Genomic DNA, 23,146 nt, shown 5'->3' on the forward strand with positions numbered 1-23,146 from the left:
TGTTTATCATTGGTATTTTGGTGGAATGTTTTCTATCGGACGAAACAAGTCTTCGTGTGAGTTTTTTTTATATATATATATTGTAATTGTCATTTTGCGCATGCTGTTAATCTGATTTGAAATCGGTAGGAGTTTTCGTTTTTTTTTTTCTTATTGTACTCTTGGTTTTTTCTCTTACTCCTGTTTGTTCTGCTTACTCTCCGAGTCGTTTTCACTTTGTTGTGGACGACCTTTTGTCACTTTGGGGAACACCGCTGTCTCCTTTGTTCTGGGGTTATGTGGAGACTTTGGGTGTATGTGTGTTTAGGGGTGTGTTGGGGGGAGGGTGTCCCACCACGGCTTGTTATGACTATCTGTATTTTTTTTTCTTTATTTACTTAAATGGTTAACCACAATAAATCAGGCACATCTCTCAGATTTATTACTTGGAATATTAGAGGCATGGGTAATCCTGTTAAGAGATCTAAGGTTTTTACACACTTGAAACGTTTAAACTCTGATATAGTATTTTTACAGGAGACTCACCTTCAGGTTAAGGACCATCACAGACTACATTGCCCTTGGGTGAGTCAGGTCTTCCACTCAAACTTTAACTCAAAAGCAAGAGGAGTCGCCATCTTATTTAGCAAAAAAGTACAGTTTACATCCACTAATGTCATTGCTGATAAGAATGGCCGTTACCTCATAGTTGCCGGAACATTAATGCAAAAAAAGGTTTTGTTGGTAAATGTGTATGCACCAAACTTTGACGATGTTGAATTTGCTAACAGATTATTAAGCAACCTCCCCTTTTTAAATACTCACCTGTTGATTTTCGGTGGGGATTTAAATTGCGTGTTTGACCCAAAGTTGGATCGGTCTAATCCCCGTAATCTGGCTCAATCTGGTATGGCTAAAACATTCTTTGATTTTATGAGGCAGAACGGTCTTGTTGACCCATGGAGATCTCGTAACCTCTCCATTAAAAAATTCTCCTTTTTCTCTCAGGTGCATCAATCGTATTCAAGGATTGATTATTTTTTTATAGATAGCACTCTTAATTCATGTGTAGTTTCCTCTGACTATTTAGGCATCGTAATATCTGACCATGCACCTTTGTTATTAGATATTCAATTATCTACTTACAGACGTAGCCCCCCACTTTGGAGATTTAACCCTCTTCTTTTGTCAGATAAGGAATTTTGTGACTTCATTTCAAATTCTATTGATGAGTTCCTTTCTTTCAATCAGAATGACTCCACTTCATGTTCATTGTTATGGGAGACATTTAAATCTTATATTAGAGGACAGATTATTTCTTATTCTGCGCTTTCCAATAAAAGGCTTAATGCTAGGCTTAAAGTACTTACTTCTGCGATTGGTGACCTTGATCAAAGATGCGGTCTGAACCCTTCTCCAGAACTTCTTAAACAGCGTTTAGATTTACAGGCAGAATTTGCTCTTATGTCAACTAAAGAGGCAGAGCGCTTGTTATTACACAGCCGCAGCTCATACTATGAGCATGGTGACAAGGCCAGTCGATTACTGGCACATCAATTACGGCGACAGGCCACTTCCCGATTGATACTTAGTATTAAAAACACGACTGGTATAATTACTACAGACCCTCAGGAAATTAATGCTACTTTCAAATCATTTTACTCATCATTATATAAGGCTGACGTCCCTGCAGACAATACTAGAATGAATGAATTTCTTCAGAATCTTTCTAATTCTACGATTGATTCCGACACTGCCAAACAATTGGACTCCCCTCTCTCTGTTGAGGAAGTGTCCAATTCAATTAAAGCTATGCAATCCCATAAAGCCCCTGGCCCCGACGGGTTTCCAATTGAATTTTTTAAAACATTTATTGGAAAACTGGCACCACTACTCTTATCAGTTTTCAACGAATCCTTGGAATCTGGTTCTTTACCACCAACCCTGACACAAGCCACTATAGCTCTCCTTCTTAAAAAAGATAAAGATCCAACCAGCTGTGGTTCTTACAGACCGTTATCTCTGCTTAATGCTGATGTGAAGGTGCTGGCTAAAGTAATCGCATCTCGTTTAGAGAACGTGCTCCCTTCTATTATATCTGAAGAGCAAAATGGTTTTATAATAGGACGCCAACTGTTTTTTAATACCCGTACACTTTTTAATATAATCTACTCCAAGTATTCATCTAAACTTCCTGAGATTGTAATTTCATTAGATGCTGAAAAAGCTTTTGATAGGGTAGAGTGGGAGTACCTGTTTGCAGTTCTGAAGAAATTTGGATTCGGTGATAAATTTATTTCTTGGATTCGCCTTCTTTACTCATCCCCAAAAGCTAGTGTCCATACTAACGATATCTACTCTGATTATTTTGTCCTGGGTCGCGGATGTCGCCAAGGCTGTCCTTTGTCGCCCTTGCTCTTTGCAGTCGCTATTGAGCCTTTATCTATTATACTAAGGTCCTCCCCTTTATTTAGAGGAGTCGTTCGAAATGGGATTGAATATAAATTATCGTTGTATGCTGATGATTTGTTATTGTATGTAACTGATCCTGCAACTTCTGTCCCTCCCGTTTTAAATATTCTGGAGAACTTCAGTTCGTTTTCAGGTTATAAATTGAATTTGGAGAAAAGTGAATGTTTTCCCATTAACACTGCAGCATGTTGCCTCCAACAGTCAGACTTGCCTTTTCATTTTAATTTGGCGGGGTTCAAATACCTAGGTATAAATGTGACGCGTTCAATATCTGGCCTTGCAGCAGCTAATTTCACTCCTCTCATTTCAAAGATTACATCGGATATTCAAAGGTGGGGTAACCTACCCCTTTCGTTAATTGGCAGGATTAATGTTGTCAAAATGAATATTTTACCAAAATTCCTTTTCTTATTTCAGTCAATTCCTCTTTTTCTGCCAAAAAACTTTTTTGACTCCCTGGATAAGATAATTTCTTCTTTTATATGGGCTGGGAAATCACCAAGGGTTCGTAAATCTTTATTGCAGAGATGCAGACTTAGCGGTGGACTTGCATTACCCAGTTTTCAATCTTATTACTGGGCTGCTCACATTCATAAACTTTGCTACTGGTTACAATCTCCTGGAACCTGCTGGTGTAAATTAGAACTACCATCTTGTAGGGGATCCTCCATAGCCGCTTTACTCTATTCTTCTTTACCTACAAAACTCTCTTTATACACTGATAACCAAGTGGTTCTGAATACACTAAAGGTCTGGTATCAATTTAGACGACACTTTAAATTCACAGCCATATCTTCTTTGGGTCCTTTAAACAACAACCACTTATTTCCTTCATCACTCTTAGACTCAACATTCTCAGGGTGGTATGACAAGGGTATCAAACAATTTAAACACTTATATGTAGATGGCGTTTTCGATAGTTTTGCCAACTTGTCATCTAATTTTGGACTCCCTGCTACTCATTTGTTTCGCTATTTTCAAATTCGTAATTTTGTTTCTAAGTGTTTCCCTAATTTTCCCTCTGTACCTCCAGAGCAACCTTGGGAAAGCTTGCTCTCACGTTCTCCACATCAGAGAGGAATGATTTCAAATATATATAACTTCATTTTGGCATTAAACAGTCAGTCAAATGACAAAATTAAGAATGCATGGGAAAGGGAACTGGGAATTCAATTAACTGGAGAGGTCTGGGAACGCGCTGTAGGTAGGATACAGTCTACTACTTCTTGTGCTCGTCTTGGACTTATCCAATTCAAAGTTTTACACAGGGTCCATTTTTCCAAGTCAAGACTTTCTGAAATATATCCAGAAGTAGAAGATACATGTGATAAGTGCCATGGCTCTCCCTGTCACCTCAGCCATATGTTTTTTCTTTGCCCTGAGCTGAATAGTTTTTGGACAGGCTATTTTTCCATTATGTCCACTGTTCTTGGTGTAAATCTGCAGGCTTGCCCGTTGGTTGCCATTTTTGGGATTCCTGATGCCTCACTTGCACTGAATTCTATACAAAAGGATATTATTGCTTATACATCCTTACTAGCAAGACGTTCTTTACTGTTGCATTGGAAATCTGCTAAATGTCCTTCCATTTTCAGGTGGCTTAAAGACACCATGTTTTTCCTAAAACTGGAGAAAATTAAGTATACATTGAGAGGATGTACGGACAAGTTTTTTCACAAATGGCAACCCTTTATTTCATATTTCACTAATTTGGAGGTACTGCCCAACTGAGTGTGTCTGTTGTACTCAGGAATGCATCGGTAACCAGTATCATTTTTTTTTTGTCAGGACGAGCCGTGGGAGACGGGAGGGGCGGGGGGTGGTAGGGTAGTGTTTTTTTTTTGTTCATTGTTGTTTTTTTTTTTTTTTTATATATATAATTGAAGTTTTCATGTGTATGTAAGTATGTATATATTATGTATATATATTTTGGTATATTGTATGTACATATGCATATACTGGTATGTATGTGTTTAACTATAAAAAATAAAAAAAGATTTAAAAAAAAAAAAAAAAGATTAACGTTTTTAAAAACGATTAGTGTGCACACAGCAACGCCAATACACGATTCGCGTGCACACAGCAACGCCAATACACGGATACGCTAATCACATGACTAATTCGGCACGTAAGTTGAAATGTGTCAGTGTGGCTCATCGCTTCCTCCTCAGCGGCTGCGCTCCAAATCACTCCGCCCTGAACAGCGAGTGCCCTCTGGAGGGTGCGCACTCCGGCCCTGCGCAGCTCACAGAGCACGCGAGTGAAGCACACGAGCAGTGATTCGGGACTGAGCCGCTGTGTGTGTGCTCTCAGTGCATATCGGGCATGCGCGTCACTTACCACTTGCAAGTGGAAGGATGGCAAGCCTAAAGACAATCATAACTACACAATGGGCAGTATTTGCATCAGTATTTGCAGTATTTTCATACTTTTATACTCTTTTTAATGAAAGGTGATACAAGGCGGAAGTCCGCGCCGTTTTTCAGCAGTCGCGTCACATGACCAACGCCAGCGAATCAATAAGGTGGATGTCACAGTGACGTTGTCCAATGACGATGTCAGCTAGAGCTCAGCACAGCGTATCCGCGTATTCTCAATGTTTACACAGCACCGGATCAAACACAATCTGGATTGAATACGTGGACCCTGGCGGATTCCCGTTTCCCGGCGTTTCCAGATGTTTTAATGTAAACGGACAGTGCATCCGCGAAGAAAACGAGACAGATACGGTCTAATGTAAACTTGGCCATAGAGACACAGACAACCATTCACACTCATGGTCAATTTAGAGCCACCAGTTAACCTAACCTGCATGCCTTTGGACTGCGGGGGAAACCGGAGCACCCGGAGGAAACCCACGTGGACATGGGGAGAACATGCAAACTCCACACAGAAAGGCCCTCGTTGGCCGCTGGGCTCAAACCCGGACCTTCTTGCTATGAGGTGCCAGTGCTAACCACTACACCACTGTGCCACCCATGTGTAGTTTATACAAAGCATAATTCCATTCCTAATACTAAATTTCAGTTTAACAAATTTCTAACTGCTAGATTGAATTATGTAGAGCGAGTGTGATTTTATTTTAAATTTATTTCTTTTTTACACAAAATCAATTCACATTGTATTTTTTTTCCAGTGAGGATGCAGGGCTCTGTTTACAGAACCAAACTGTGTTAACATAAATTCAGTGATTTCTTTTCAGCATAGTTTTATAAGTTCTTACTCTCATATCGGATCCGGAAGCCGATGTCTGAATGGCTCTTGTCCGTCGAGAAGAGCAGGTACAGAAAGTTGGAGGTACTAATGAGAAACTGGGGCACTTGGGTACCTTGGTAACTACCAATGAGGGGTGAGGAGGGATAGCGCCCATCCCGCACCTCCAGTACATCATAGTTAACCTCTGTCCGAAACCTGTAGACATGAAAATATGATATGAGATAGCATGACAGAAAAATAGTAGACATGATAGGAATTTTATTTTCATATTTTTTTTATGTTTATGTACCTAATAGAAATCTACAGTTATGTAACATGTAAAGCAGTTTTAAAACTATGAGCTAGCAATGCTCAGACACAGAACACACAGAGCATGTGTGATTCTACTGAAGCCTTGTTGATCGCCACATTCATATGCAGGCAGAGCAGCTTTGAATCTATGCCTGAGGATCCTGGTGTCAGATGAATAAATAATCAACAGAGGCATATACGTGCACGCGGATCTTCATTTGTGTTCATGAGGAAGCCTGCGGCTGCAGTAGTTCTGAAACTATGCTTCACTCTGCTGGGAGTATACCATTTACAAGGCGAGAGAATTAGTTTGTATGAGTATATCAATCTGTTTGCTGTAGTTGCGTATTTCGTTAGCCCAGCCTGCCAGTACATTTGCCTGTGCACTAATCAGTGTAATGAATAAAATGTGTAATTTCGGAGAGAAGCCAGCCAAATGGAGCAGAACACTATGTTTTATTGATGCTACATAAAATCAAAGAACAACCATTTTTGTTGTATTCATTTTACATGGAGAGATGTCAATCATGCTAATGGGAGCTTTGAGTAAAAGTTGTTCCATGGCACAGAGGATTTGTGCACAGCTTTTGAAATGTTCTTTTCTTTTTTCTTCTGCGGTTAGTTGAATGTGGAAGATGTTGTCACTTGCAAAATATATACTGCGTATTGAAACATCTGTAGAATCACAATATTTGACATTAAAAAAGGCATTATTATCATAACATCAACAAAACTCATCCGAATCTTACTTGTCAAAGATGATCTTGATCGGGTATCCAGGTGGTGCTTCAATGATCCACTCGCAGTTAAGAGCCTCTTTATAGAGCTCGGGCCAGCCAGGGGACAGGATGATGCCGCTGGGGGCTTTCAAATCTCCACCACATGGAGCTACAAAACGGACCAACAGAAACCAAGCTGTTGCTTTGAAGAATAATCTTAATTAACCTTGAGCAATTCCATCCCAGTTTCACAGACAAAAAAAAAAAAAAAATCACATGCAACTTATTTGCAGCATCTTCTATACACTAAATATCAAAGTCCTGGCACAAGCATATAATGCTTAGCATAGCAAGAGATCAAACTTTCACTCGAAGTTCAAAGCTGTATTTCTTATTCTGCACCAATGCAATTTAAGCATGATAACTTTGACCACGATACTACTTGCCTATTCATGTGTAAAATTTGTCCTTTTCACAACATATGATTGAACCACTGTTTCTCAAAGTGTGGTCCATGGATCACTGGTGGTCTGCGAGTTAATGTAAAATATCATGTTTTATCAGCGCTTCTCAAATCGCCTATGTGACTCCAAAAGCAAAGTTATGAATAGCACAGATGAGTTGTTTTCTATATTGAATAAAATCCTATGTAAATTCAAATAGTAACCTCTCATCTCATCTCATTATCTCTAGCCGCTTTATCCTGTTCTACAGGGTCGCAGGCAAGCTGGAGCCTATCCCAGCTGACTACGGGCGAAAGGCAGGGTACACCCTGGACAAGTCGCCAGGTCATCACAGGGCTGACACATAGACACAGACAACCATTCACACTCACATTCACACCTACGCTCAATTTAGAGTCACCAGTTAACCTAACCTGCATGTCTTTGGACTGTGGGGGAAACCGGAGCACCCGGAGGAAACCCACGCGGACACGGGGAGAACATGCAAACTCCGCACAGAAAGGCCCTCGCCGGCCACGGGGCTCAAACCCGGACCTTCTTGCTGTGAGGCGACAGCGCTAACCACTACACCACCGTGCCACCCCAAATAGTGACCTATTATTTGAAATTGTCTGACATTAAGCAGGCCAACAGTTTTGCAACACTGCCCATAGCCAGTGTTGTAGTTGAGTCACTAAACTTCGAGTCCCCAGTGTTCAAGTCCGAGTAAAGTCCAAGTCATTAAAAAATTTTTCGAGTCGAGTCCACTATTGATCCGAGTTGAGTCCAAGAACAAGACTCCAACCGCACTCTTTGATGGTGGCTGTTTTAGCGCCTTTAACATTAGTTTGTTCCTGAACATGACATATGAACAGGTGAATGTGCGTTCTCTTTGTCAGGGAGTGTGAAGTATTCTGTCAGAGACGGATGTAAGTGCAGAAGGTATGTTTATTAATACAAGTGAAGACAGGTAAACAATCCAGAATGGCAGACAAAATCATAAAACAGTGAAACGGGCAATAGGTTGAGCGAGGCACAAACAGGCTATCGTAGACTTGGCAGAATCAAAGATGAGAAACAGGAAATCAGGGATCAGGAACCCAAACAAGGAAATAAGGCTTGGTAATGTGTCAGCAACGCAATTCAATACTTCGCAAAGTAAGTGTGTTTTCAAAGTTTTTATATTGGCGCACTGATTGCACCTTAATCCTGTGCAGGCACGAGTCATTTACGGCGCGTGCGAGAGTCTGCTTGGCGCGCACCCGAAAGTCTATCTGATGCACACACCAAGGCACGCAGGTGTGACACTCTTGCACAAAATTAGTACAAAAATTAATGTAGATATAAATATCTTATGCTAAATTATTATGGCATGCTACAAAAAAATAAAGAAAAAAAATTATTGTTATTATGTTCCGGGAACATCACAGCTGCTTTATCCTTTACATAAATGACCCATACTGACAAACCTCAGTCAACTTCAGTTAATTATTCTGATGATTCTAGTTTCACAGGACATCTATGGCACTGCACCATTCCTGGATTCAACTAATCTACAGATGCCACGGTGGTGAATTTCATTTAATAAGAATATGTGTATTTTACTATCTATACACCTTTCATCACATAAAACAAAAACCCTGCAAACAAGCCCTGACCGAATGGTATAAAATATGGCAAACAGGACTTTTTTTTTTTTTTACTTTCCCCACCCCCACCTCACAATCTCACCACCTCCACAGCAGAAGGAGCTTCTTAAATAAAAGTGAAACGATTTCCGAGGTGGATTTACACTGTATATATCTCATCCCCATACGCACATCTGGAAGACATTTTTCCCCTGAGATATTCCTGGTGAACTGACACTGCGGTAGCGAGTGAGAATATTGTTTATGTGTGAGCAGCTTACTATAATTAATGGAAAAATATGCATCATGAGAGATTTTAATAGAGATATTTACAGGGTGTACTAGGGCATATCAGGACTCTGTTTTAATATCAAAATAAAAAATGTAATTTTTGGGGCAAATTATTTGTGAATTATAACCAGATTTTTTTTTTTTTAGATTCAAAAAGATTACTTTTTTTTGTAACAATGACATGAATAATGCTGATGTAAAAGGCAAAAACATAGCTTAACAGTTTATACAGTGCTTATTAACAGTTTATTTCCATGTAATATTGAGTCTATTACATAGGCAAAGGCTGACAGGCTGCTCCTGTTTAATTCATTAAGAGCACTGACCTTCACAGCGTGGCACAGCATTGTCCCACACCACATTGCCATCTTTGAGGATGCAGGAGATGGTCTGGGAGCCATGGGTCTTCACAAAACCCTCCTCACAAAGGAAAGAGATGGAACTACCCAGCTGCAAATTCTCGCCAAAACGTTTCCCATTGACCGGTACTCCAGGATCGGGGCACTCATTGTGACGAAATGCTGTAGACAGCAAAGGTCAAACAGGTCAACTATAACATCATAAGAATTGGAAAAAAGACACACATGTGACCAAAACTTTATAGACACAACCTATAAATATATAGTACCAGTCAAAATTTTGGACACACCTTCTAATTCAATGGGTTTTCTTTATTTTTATTAATTGAAAGTCCCTTCATGTCTTAAATGAATGATGGACGTTGTTTCTCTTTACTTAGTTGAGCAGTTCTTGACATAATATGGATTACTACAGTTGTGGAATAGGGCTATTTACTGTGTATTTATTATTTACATTTTACTATTTACTGATTTCTCCATTGATAAATCAATGGAGAAATCAATAAATGGTGCATATACTAGAATGCTTCGCGCTGCACTCAACATATCTTGGAAACATCACATCACAAATAATGAACTTTATGGAGAACTTCCCCGAATCTCAGAAACCATCCAAAAATACAGACTGAGATTCGTAGGCCATTGTTGGTGTAGTAAAGAGGAACTTGTAGCTGATGTGCTCTTATGGCAACCACCTCATGGGAGACGTGCCAAAGGAAGACCTGCAAAAACATACATCGACCAATTACTTGAGGATACTGGGATCACATATGATGAACTCCAAATTGCCATGGCCAACAGAGATGATTGGAAGACCCGTGTCAATGGATGCCGAGCAAAGCCCTTGTTGCAGAAGTAGTCGTAGTATTTACTGTTTGATCAGCGGTGCAATGGTTAGCAGTGTTGCCTCACAGCAAGAAGGTTCTGGGTTCGAGCCCAGTAGCCCATGGGGGCCTTTCTATGTGGAATTTACATGCTCTCCCTGTGTCTGCGTGGGTTTCCTCCAGGTGTCCAAAGGCATGCAGTTAGGTTAATTGGCGACTCTTGGATGTGTGAGTGTGCAGAAAGGAACCAGCCACCCTACTGCTATAATTCTGGCCAAGTCAACCAAAACAAGTTCGCCTCAAGCCCGGATTGGGTTCGGCAGTGATGACTGTTTGATCATAAATGCATTAAAAATACAAGAAATTTCACTAATTAACTTTTGATGAGGGGACGGCAGGGTGGTGTAGTGGTTAGCACTGTCGCCTCACAGTAAGAAGGTCCTGGGTTCGAGCCCAGCGGCTGGTGAGGGCCTTTATGTGTGGAGTTTGCATGTTCTCCCCATGTCTGTGTGGGTTTGCTCCGGTTTCCCCTACAGTCCAAAGACATGCAGGTTAGGCTAACTGGTGGCTCTAAATTGACCGTAGGTGTGAGTGTGAATGATTGTTTGTCTCTGTGTCAGCCCTGCGGTGATCTGGCGACTTGTGTACCCCGCCTTTCGCCCACAGTCAGCTGGGATAGGCACCAGCTTGCCTGTGACCCTGTAGAACATGATAAGCAATTACAGATAATGGATGGATGGGTAAATGGAACTTTTGACGAGGCACACCTGCAAAAGCATTCCAGGTGACTGCCTCATGAAGCTGGTTAAGATAATGCCAATAGTGTGCAAAGCATCATCATGGTAAACAGTGGCTACTTTAAAGAGTCTAAAATATGAAACTTTTTTTTTTTTACATTTTTGTTTACCACCTAATTCCATATATGTTCCAGATTTTATTTCACAGTTGTGATGTCTTCAGTATTGTTCTACAGTGTAGAAAATAGTCAAAATACAGAAAAGCCTATGAATGAGTCGGTGTGTCCAAACTTTTGACTGGTACCGTAAGTAGTGTTGTAGACTCTGGGCCGCTTGTGCAGATTTGGCAGATTGACCAACCGCCTGTCTTTGCAGAATGTAATTTTGCTTGACAAACTGATGCACAAGTAAATAGTACCATCAGCCCCTTGAGCTGAAAGCATCATTACAACATAGATTGTATTCCAAAGTCATACATAAAGATGACAGAATCGTCTTGGGGCCATTTATATATAAAAAGGCCTGTGAGTTCATGCTCACAGCGCAAACGTGTCTAGATACATTACTTGACTCAGTATTAGATTTTATCTAAAAGAAATGTGAGTATTTGTATGATTAATTCGTACATTTCTTACTAGGAGGACTGGGGATAATATTTTTGTGGCAGTTTGGGAAAAACCTGTCACAAGGCCAGATTTTTGACTGAAGATTCCTGAAATGAAATCACTTTTGCATGTATCTCAGCCAGAAGTAGGTTTGGTTCTGAAGATTCAGAAAAGGCAGGTATTCTTTCTTTCACTGGACTTGGAATGAAATTTTTACATTACTGTCGTATTTTAAAGAATGATCAAAATGGGAAATAAGTTCTCACTTTGATAATGAGTGTCAATCTCATCAATTACGTTCTCATCACCTGAGTTTAAAAATGAGCCTCATCCTCCCGACTGATCTCTGTTCACGATAAAATCAGCGAGGACATAATAGCTGATTAATCCATTCAATTCTGTTGGGCACATTGATTATTAATGTGTTTTTATGTAATTATTTAAAATATCACCTCCTCTCATCTGTAAAGTGTGTGTAAGCATTCTTCTCTGTTCTGATCATGATGTTACTGTGGAGGAGTATTTTGATAGTTGGTATGTCTTCATGAACTGAATTGAATAGGCTTAGTTCACTCAATTTCACGACGATATGTAACACACACACAATACACTTGATCAAATCATTAGAAACTCACAGTTAGCTAGCAAGCTTTTAGACATCTTCGGGCAGACTGAAAGTTTTTACTGCTGCCTTTGATAAACTGTCTCCTTACACAACATGATATTTGCAGGCAGACAGCCAAGGCAAGTTCAGAAAATAATCCACATTGCTTTGGTAAAATCTAATTATATACAGTATGTTAATTAAATACATTCATCACCCATATGTTTTAAGGTGCTTTCACATATGCATTGTTTAATCGAATTCAACCATGATTCAAGCCAAGTGTCGGAAGTGAACTTTGGTCCAAAAAAAAGAAAGAAAAAAATGCACTCGTCATAAAATAATGGCCAACAATCACAATGTGTACAAGAATGATTTTAGCCCAGTCTGTAGGAAACTCTACCAGAGGGATCAGTTTTACAGATTCAGGCTCGTTAAATAGACTCATATGTGAGAAAGCATATTTAGATCTGCGAATGATAAAAAATAATTTGTTGCCAATATTTGTCCCCACTGAGTGAAGTTCTAATTTTAGCTTACAGTATAAATATGCATGTCTTGAACATCAGATTTGAGTTTTGAATACCAACATATCAATTTTATTTAAAATTAGGGGCAACATATATTTTCAAACAATCAGTAATAATTTTGCTAAATAGCTTATGTAAGTACAATGGCAACATTATGTGTGTGTAGTGTGTGTGTGGGGGGGTATGTAAGGAAAATACAATGGCTTGCAAAAGTATTCAACCCTGGAATTAATCAATTTTTTTCTGATTAACAAATGATAAATGTACATATTTTTCCCCTTAGTATTTTTATGTTTTGTTCAGTGGATTTTCAAAGTCAAATCGTATTGTTGTCAGGAAGTAGTTCAAAGGACAAAAAAAAAAGTATTTAACTCCCCCAGCTCCTGGAAGCTCCAGTTGAGATACCATCTTAATGAGGACACAATTGATTCCTAATTGTGAAATATTAAACCAGCTCCCATTTTCTGAAGAAAAAACACCTCAGTTGAATTGTCACTGAAGAGACCATCAGTGTGAAGGAACGGCGTGAAAATTAAAACTAATCGCATTCTAAGAAAATTAAAGATAAGCTAATAGAATTGAGATTGAGAATCTGTGGTACTGTTTAAAATGTGCAGTCAATGAACAATATCCAACCAGCCTGAAGAACCTGGTATAAATTTGCCAGGAAGAAGGTGTGCCTTTTCTTTCTTTCTTTCTTTTAAATCTGTGGACAAATAATGAATTTTGACTTTGAAAATTTACTTTAAGAGCATACTGATTTGCACTAAAAAGACTGGCTTGAAAAAGTCTGTGTAAATGTCATTTGTGTGTGTACAGTGTGTATATACACACACATATATATATATATATATATATATATATATATATATATATATATATATATATATATATCCATCCATCTATGATCTGTAGCCGCTTATCCTGTTCTACAGGGTCGCAGGCAAGCTGGAGCCTATCCCAGCTGACTATGGGCGAGAGGCGGGGTACACCCTGGATAAGTTGCCAAGGTCATCACATATATAATATATATAAGTCAATAATAAAAGTCAGGACCTGGTCTTCCCAGGCAGTCTCCTGTCCCAGTACTACAGTACTAACCAGGCCCTTAAGACGCATGGGGTGGCACTGATCTCTGCTTCTATAGCCTTCTGCCTCTCGCCTATACAGCTAGGCTTAAAGTGAGGGGCTAGTTCTCTGGTCACCATGAGAGTTTGACTCCCCACTCGCATCTGTATGGCAGCATGCCTTGCTAGACGGCATTAGATACCATTTTTATGATGGTCTTTGGTACGACCCAACCGCAAGTAGAACTCATGATCTCCCAATTGAGAGGCGGACACACACACACACACACACACATATATATATATATATATATATATATATATATATATATATATATATATATATATATATATTAGTGCTGTCAAAAATGTCGCGTTATTAACGCGTTAACTTGACTCAATTTTAATGGCGATAATTTTTTTATCACGAGATTAACGCTCTGTGACATGATGTAGGTTTTTCATAAGCTTTTGAAACTGCCAGGAACTTGGAACAGAGACTTTGCTTAGAAAACCGATAGCAGCTGGACTGTAATGCCACGGCCCGCACAGCCAGAGTCCTCTGCCCCCCCCCTCCCCCCAAAGAACCAGCGCGGGCAGGGCGCGCTAGTAGAGATGGGATTTATGGCTCTTTGATGGGATCCGCATCTTTGTGATCCATTCTTTGAAAAGAGCCGTTCAAAAGACTGGCTCATTTGGCTCTTTTTAAATATTTATTCAGTTTTAAGAAGACAGCGTCTAAAGAAGCCAGATCCCTCTGAACTGTAAACTCAATGCTATCCCAGAAATCCTTCCTGTAATATGCAAATTTGGCCGCCTCTGATTGGACAGCGCGACGCATCAACAGGCAGAAAGTGTAAAGTACAAAATGTGTTAAGTGAGCTGAAACAGTAAAGATCAGATTCAATGCAATATTTATCAACGAACAACTTAAAGTTAATATAATAGTGTACTTTATATTATAATCAAGCATGTCAAGCCTACCGTCACTATGAGTTGTAGACTAACTCAAGCAGTAGATTACTTCACTCATGGTTCTTTTGCTAGCACCGGTGCTTGGCTTAGGTTTCACTTTGCAGTGGCTGTGTCAAGACGTGTTATGCTTTGCAATAAAAAAAACATCGGTACAAAGCAAGCCCATTCACTTTTTTATGCTGATAAGAGAATTACAATGGTTTTTCATGTGACAAAAATGTGCGATTAAATTGCGATTAATCGCGAGTTAACTATGACAGTCGCGACATTAATCGCGATTAAATATTTTAATCGCTTGACAGCACTATATATATATATATATATATATATATATATATATATATATATATATAAAATCTATAAATATAAAGATTATATATATATATATATATATATCTCATCTCATTATCTCTAGCCGCTTTATCCTTCTACAGGGTCTCAGGCAAGCTGGAGCCTATCCCAGCTGACTACGGGCGAAAGGCGGGGTACACCCTGGACAAGTCGCCAGGTCATCACAGGGCTGACACATAGACACAGACAACCATTCACACTCACATTCACACCTACGGTCAATTTAGAGTCACCAGTTAACCTAACCTGCATGTCTTTGGACTGTGGGGGAAACCGGAGCACCCGGAGGAAACCCACGCGGACACGGGGAGAACATGCAAACTCCGCACAGAAAGGCCCTCGCCGGCCCCGGGGCTCGAACCCAGGACCTTCTTGCTGTGAGGCGACAGCGCTAACCACTACACCACCGTGCCGCTATATATATATATATATATATATATATATATATATATATATATATCTGTGTATGGAATGGCATGGCATGGTGGTGTCATGGTTAGCACTGTCGCTTCACAGCAAGAAGGTTCTGGGTTCAAGCCCATTAGTCAATGGGGGCCTTTCTGTGTGGAGTTTACATGTTTTCCCCGTGTCTGTGTTTCCTCCAGGTGCTCCCGTTTCCCCCACTGTCCAAAAACATGCGGTCAGGTTAACTGGCTTCTTTAAATTGCCCATAGGTATGAAGTTTTCTCTGAACCACTCTACAGTAATCTAGTAGAAGGCAACGGGAAACCACTACTGTAATTCTTCCCAAGAACATTTGATGGCTGGAGCTGTCAGAGTGGCCTTGTCACTGTAGTGATATGCTCTCTCTCTCACGATCGATCGATCGATCGATCGATAGATAGATAGATACTCAGTGCACCAGTTGTATGTACCACCAATTTGTCCTCAATCAAGTTGTCTCTCTTGGCTTTACCCCTGGAAATCAATCCACATTTCTGTTTCTGGGGGCACTTAAAGATGCACATTTCTTTCACATATTGATCTGCATTTTATTCAGGTGGTGTTGAGGCTGCATCAAAAGGTTAGACTTTTGTAAAGCTGCCAAATTCTGTGTATCCACAGCCTCGAAATGAATTAGACAAAAACTTCCTGCCTGATGAGAAAACTTTTCTGCTTGTCATCTTTATTTCAGAGATCAATTCATTCTACATAGCGTATACTACAGATTTATGTGCCACTGGAAGTTGGATTATTGTTACCTGGAAACACTCATTGAATGAAGATTGCTTCTTCTGTTCTCTGTCTTAATACTCTCTCTCTCTCTCTCTCCCCCTCTCTCAAGCTGTCCGTCTGTCTTCACCTCACAAGTTAGAAATGTGGATCCTCAGTCTGATTTACTACACCCAAATGGGCTGTGTATCTCATCCATCACTATCACTCACCTTTATTAAACGGCCAGCTAGCCTTTCAGTCGAGTTTACCATCCTCTTAATTAGCATGAATGATGGAAGCCTCCCATTAATAAAAGGGGGTCAAAAGGGAGAGTCATGTGATGCTGGATCACCTTTTGACATCTTTAATGGACTAACTCTGCATAATTTAATTTATATCTGCAATGAACTCTGCATAAATTCATTATATACATCATCTACTTAGAACCACAAGTAGTTTATTCGACACACACATCTGCTGCTTAATAATCTGGAAAATCAGAATATATTAACTATTAATTAAACCAATCAACCTATATCTAAAACACCTACAGCACCTGCTACTGTGAATGTAATGAGAGCAGTGATGGTGAAGAAATATCCAGCCAGATTATTAAGAGCAGATAGAAGTTACAATAGAATGTAGTATAACTGCAAAAAAAAAGGCTTCTTTGGGAAGTCAGACAAATTCAGGGCAATGCAGTCTCTTGATCTGAAAATAACAACACCAACAGAAAAAAAAAATGCTCCAACATTCAAACATTTTTCAGTGACTGCAGTACAAATGCACACTCACTGAATAGTATTGAGGGCAGGATTTAGAGAATGTTATTCACTGTGCATGGTATAGAAAAGCTGAAAACAAATGCACAAGTAAGAATTACATTCTCAAACAAAAGAATAGAGCGACAGGCTGACAGAACGAGTCACCAGTTTTCAGTAGAGACAAAACCCACATGATGAACTACAATTAAGACATAATTCCAAATAATTAGAGCCAACATTATGCCAATTATCCACAAACAATTATTTTGAACTTAATAAAGCAAAGCAAAACACAAAAACTGCATCCAAGTACATTTTGTAACCTGCAAATTTCAGAAAAATAAAAGATCTACAACATTCTTTCTGCAACATGACGACAATTTACAAAGAAATCTAATCATTAAAATACTTCACAATAATTTATTATTTAATATTTATTATTTAAATAATTATTTATTATCATAGCAATTTTTTTCATGAATGTGTGAATCCATTTAAGATCTCCTGCTTGAAACACCCTTTTCTGTGAGTCATCGAGTATAAGTTATGTAAAAAGGTATATTTTATTTGTCTTAACAGGAAGTTGCATCATCATGAGAAAAAAAGCTCTCTCATTCCATTCTTTTATAATAATAATAATAATAATAATAATAATAATAATAATAATAATTCATTTATTTAGAAGAAGAAACTTTTTTTTTTTGGTCACATATACATGACAGCACAGTGAAATTCTTTCCTTCAAATATCCTGACTTGTTAAGCTGGAGTAAGAGCACAGGATCACCCATGGTACAGCGCCCCTGGAGCAGAGAGGTAGTTAAAATATTTTGTGTCTTTTCTAATTCTATGCTAAAAATTCAACACTGTTACTTTCAACCCTGTTCGTCACTGAAGAGCAAAATGTAGCCACTGTTAGCAAAGAAACCTTGTATAACAATTACATTATTGCCTGAGATGGGTTATCACATTTCTTGAAAAAAAATAAATGTATATTTCCTTAGTTTTAATATTTAGAAATTATTTTTGTAAAAGTAGGGGCGGCACGGTGGTGTCGCGGTTAGCACTGTCGCCTCACAGCAAGAAGGTCCTGGGTTCGAGCCCCGTGGCCGGCGAGGGCCTTTCTGTGTGGAGTTTGCATGTTCTCCTCGTGTCTGCGTGGGTTTCCTCCGGGTGCTCCGGTTTCCCCTAAAGGCATGCAGGTTAGGCTAATTGGTGGCTCTAAATTGACTGTAGGTGTGAATGTGACCGTGAATGGTTGTCTATGTGTCAGCCCTGAGATGATCTGGCGACTTGTCCAGGGTGTACCCTGCCTCTCGCCCACAGTCAACTGGGATAGGCTCCAGCTTGCCTGCGACCCTGCAGGACAGGATAAAGCGGCTACAGATAATGGATGGATGGATTTTTGGAAAAGTTACACAGGGTACAAAAACACCCCCCAAAAAGGACAGGAGAAACAGCAGGATGAGCCAGGACTTACTCGTAAAGGTGATGTTGAAGCCACGCTCAGTATATGTGTGATCAGTGAGAAACTCCAGCCGTGCTACGTGTCCACTCGTGGTGATGGGCGATGGCAGAACATCCCCAGAAAAGCTGCCCAAAATGGGTGACTCAGCCTTTCCCCCATCTTTAATGGACAGGAAATCAAACTGCTTTTCCATGCTCAGGTCATTGAAGGCCAGGTTAATCCTGCTCTCAGGCTTGGCGATGATCAGCCACACGCAGTGCATGTTGTTCCCATACTCCTGAGGGTAGTTGGGTGAGAGCAGAATTCCAGATGGTGTAGTGAAGTTGAAGAAGCAGGAAACTGAGAAAAGAAAAGAAAAAAAGCCCCAAAACATTTCATTATTATTGTTGTTTTTAGAAATTGCTTCTTTTTACAGCAGCATCATTCATAACATTTCGCAATACTTATTATGCTACTTGGTATTACGGTCTTATTAAATATGTTGAGTCATTACTCAAGAACAAATTTTAAAAATATTTTCTAAACACCACCTTTTGTTGATAATAATCCAGAAACTTTTTATAAGAACATGCAGATGTAATAACACCAAGTAGCAAACATCTTTGACTAAAAAAAGGTAACAAATGTAAACATCTTGCCAGCTTAGCTATTGTTATTTAGCTAACATTCACCAGTAACTAACTGAGCTAAAAATAGTTGGCTGACACAGGATAGCTATGTGATAACAACGAGCGAAAGTATATCGTGTTAGCTCATTGAAACTGCTAGCTAAATTAGCAAATGTTACCTGGACAACAAGCTTTAACTGTTAACCAACTTAGATATAGCTTAGCTAACTAACATTAATCAACTGCTAACTATTAGACAGTAGTTTACTAACATTTATTGAAACACAACATCTCATCTCATCTCATTATCTCTAGCCGCTTTATCCTGTTCTACAGGGTCGCAGGCAAGCTGGAGCCTATCCCAGCTGACTACGGGCGAAAGGCGGGGTACACCCTGGACAAGTCGCCAGGTCATCACAGGGCTGACACAGACAACCATTCACACTCACATTCACACCTACGGTCAATTTAGAGTCACCAGTTAACCTAACCTGCATGTCTTTGGACTGTGGGGGAAACTGGAGCACCCGGAGGAAACCCACGCGGACACGGGGAGAACATGCAAACTCCACACAGAAAGGCCCTCGCCGGCCACGGGGCTCGAACCCGGACCTTCTTGCTGTGAGGCAACAGCGCTAACCACTACACCACCGTGCCGCCCTTGAAACACAACATTAGTGAGCTAATATTTAGCTAAAACGTTGATCAGATACCTTCTAGCAATGTTAGGTTTGTTAGTGAAAATAAATTGCATTATATTTTGCATGAATTGAATACTATATTCATTGCAAAAGAGATATCCTTAGAATAGATCATATCTGAAGCTGTTTCATGATCTGAGAGGTAAAACTTAAATCAGACCACTTCAACCAACTACGTACTCTTGTATTTCCGGAGGCACTTTAAAAGGCAGATGCTAGTTTCTAGGTCTTTACCTCTTCCTCCATTACTCTCAGATATGTCTAAAAATATCCTTTTTATAAATGTGGATGTGTGTACGCAGGTCTCATCATCACCATCTACCAAATGTACTGTAATAGTCATTTAATGAATTCTGTCATATCCCCCCCACCCCGCCTTTTCCTGCAACTTTCCACCTGTCCTAGAACATTGGGACTCATTTGCATGACCTAATTGCAGATTCTGCAATTACTAACATTATTCATTTGTCACTAAGGACCAAATACAGTGCAGTGGATGAATATTTCAATTAAATTTGAAAGTGTAACATGGACTAAATGTGAGTTCGTTCAAATGCTATTAACTGAAGGTGAAATTTTGTCAGATGTTTAAGTGCAGAGACATTTATTGACATTTTCATTGTAACTCATGACACTCAGCAGGCAAATCGAACAGATGTAACTGATTCCTGATGAAGTGGTAATTGAATGCATTAAGCTGCTTTTACACGAGACACTTTAATATAGAAGTGCTGGTCATAACATCCTTAATATGAAAAAAAAAAAGCAGCTCACAGGCCATGCAGATTGTTAATAAAACCTCAAATGTCTAAAAAACCCTTCTTTTCACTCTCGAACAAGACCACCATCTGCCCACCATGTTTGTTTTCCTCGCTTGCCACCCAAGCCATGACCTTATTAGTTGGGTAATAAAAAGTGCCTGATGTCACATTGTGGATTTCTCAAAGGGTGAATTTTAAAAAAAAAAAGTCATTCCACCAATAAAAAAAGAAAAAAGCTGGACATGACAGTTTCCCATAGGGTTACATGTAAAGTAAAACTGAAAGAGAAATATGAATGAGAAATAGCAGCACGACGGCATGGTGGTGTAGTGGTTAGTGCTGTTGCCTCACAGCAAGAAGGTCCGGGTTCGAGCCCCGTGGCCGGCGAGGACCTTTCTGTGTGGAGTTTGCATGTTCTCCCCGTGTCCGCGTGGGTTTCCTCCGGGTGCTCCGGTTTCCCCCACAGTCCAAAGACATGCAGGTTAGGTTAACTGGTGACTCTAAATTGACCGTAGGTGTGAATGTGAGTGTGAATGGTTGTCTGTGTCTATGTGTCAGCCCTGTGATGACCTGGCGACTTGTCCAGGGTGTACCCTGCCTTTCGCCCGTAGTCAGCTGGGATAGGCTCCAGCTTGCCTGAGACCCTGTAGAACAGGAGAAAGTGGCTAGAGATAATAAGAGAGAGAGAGAGAAATAGCAGCACTTACAGACACAGCTGGGTTTCTTGGCTGACCACTGGTTGTTCTTTTGACAGGTGATATTCTTTTTCCCCACCAGCTCAAAGGCAGGTAGGCAATCAAAATACAGTCTGTCCCCATGCCTGAAGCCTGTGCCTTCTCGCTTGCCGTAGGCGGGAATTCCAGGGTCCCCACACCCTCCCTGGTCAATTTCTAATAGAAAAGACAAAGAAACAAGTTGGAAATTGTGTTTATGAATCAGAAAAGCCCCCATCATAAAGCTGCTAATACAAAAAGTCAGTAAGACACAATGCAAGCAATTGGCACCAAGAGAAGGCTAGCCTTCTTACAGCACCTGAACTTGAGTAAAGGTCAGGAGACTGAACTGTGTTTTGACAGAGACTATCCTTATAGTGTAATCCATTCTCATCAAAGAGGAAATCAACTGGAAGTGATGACTTCTATAATGTCAGAGCAGTGAGCTGGGAGGTGACAGATGGAACACAAGTAAGGGAAAGAGGTGACAAAAGGGAAATTATAGGCAGACAGTCATGTCAAACCCTTTGTGAACTCTGATTCTGACTCCATATGGCCACGCTAGAGATTTGAAGATTTTATATATATATATATATATATATATATATATATATATATATATATATAGAGAGAGAGAGAGAGAGAGAGAGAGAGAGAGAGAGAGAGAGATGTGGGCGGCACGGTGGTGTAGTGGTTAGCGCTGTCGCCTCACAGCAAGAAGGTCTGGGTTCGAGCCCAGTGGCCGGCGAGGGCCTTTCTGTGTGGAGTTTGCATGTTCTCCCTGTGTCCGCGTGGGTTTCCTCCGGGTGCTCCGGTTTCCCCCACAGTCCAAAGACATGCAGGTTAGGTTAACTGGTGGCTCTAAATTGACCGTAGGTGTGAGTGTGAATGGTTGTCTGTGTCTATGTGTCAGCCCTGCGATGACCTGGCGACTTGTCCAGGGTGTACCCCGCCTTTCGCCCGTAGTCAGCTGGGATAGGCTCCAGCTTGCCTGCGACCCTGTAGAACAGGATAAAGCGGCTAGAGATAATGAGATGAGATGAGATGAGATGAGATGAGATGTTATCACCAGTTATCCTTCCTTGGACCACTTTTGGTAGGTACTACCCACTGCATACTGGGAACACCCCACAAGATGTACCATTTTGGAGATGCTCAGACCCAGTCATCTCACCATCACAATTTGGCTCTTGTCGCTTAGATCTTTACGCTTGCCCATTTTTCCTGCTTCCAACACATCAACTTCAAGAACTGACTGTTTTCTTACTGCCTCATATATCCCACCCCTTGACAGGTGCCATTGTAACAACATAATCAATGTAATTCACTTTACCTGTCAGTGTTTTCATATGGGCTACATCCGGAACTTGGAGAACCAAAACCGTGACATAAATCTCTATATGTCAGTCGTGAGGAAGTCAATGAACTGTTTTGATAAATTTGGGTACTTTTTGTTTGTGAATTTCTCTGTACAATAAAATGAACATCACATGTTGGCTTGAAGTTATGAAGTTTATCTTCTCATATTGAAAAACTTGCATTTTTCATACGAAATGCATCGTGGATCTGAGTGACATATTTTCCAATATTTCACTCTGATGATGTCACTCCCAGTGTTTTCCCACTGACGAGACACGTGCTGTCAAAATAGCGAATGGTTCAAAGTTAAAATTCTTTTGATTAACTTGTGTGTGTGTGTGTCTATTGCCGCTTTTCCACTACCAACGCGGCTGAGTTGGGCTGAGCCGTGCCGTGCTGAGTTGGGCTGAGTCGAGCTGAGCGGGGCTGTTGGAGTTGCATTTCGACTACAACCGCGCTGAACTGTGCTGGCTGGAAGTGGGTGGACACATTGGGTGGAGTTAGCGAAAGTGGGTGGACGTCACATG

The 23,146-nt window shown here is 40.2% G+C and overlaps 1 protein-coding gene across 1 annotated transcript in view; it reads right to left on the reverse strand.

Annotated features, from left to right (window-relative positions):
• Window positions 1-23,146, reverse strand: part of csmd2 (CUB and Sushi multiple domains 2) — a 755,566-nt gene that overhangs the window by 252,843 nt on the left and 479,577 nt on the right. Inside the window, exons 13-17 of the mRNA XM_060942244.1 lie at window positions 21,255-21,437; window positions 18,490-18,816; window positions 9,366-9,560; window positions 6,708-6,846; window positions 5,675-5,862 (exon numbers count right to left, since the gene is read on the reverse strand). Coding sequence (XP_060798227.1) covers window positions 5,675-5,862; window positions 6,708-6,846; window positions 9,366-9,560; window positions 18,490-18,816; window positions 21,255-21,437 — 1,032 coding nt within the window. The remainder of the gene's footprint in view (window positions 1-5,674; window positions 5,863-6,707; window positions 6,847-9,365; window positions 9,561-18,489; window positions 18,817-21,254; window positions 21,438-23,146) is intronic.

This window comes from Neoarius graeffei, chromosome 16 (genome assembly GCF_027579695.1).
Source record: "Neoarius graeffei isolate fNeoGra1 chromosome 16, fNeoGra1.pri, whole genome shotgun sequence".
Lineage (NCBI taxonomy): Eukaryota > Metazoa > Chordata > Actinopteri > Siluriformes > Ariidae > Neoarius > Neoarius graeffei.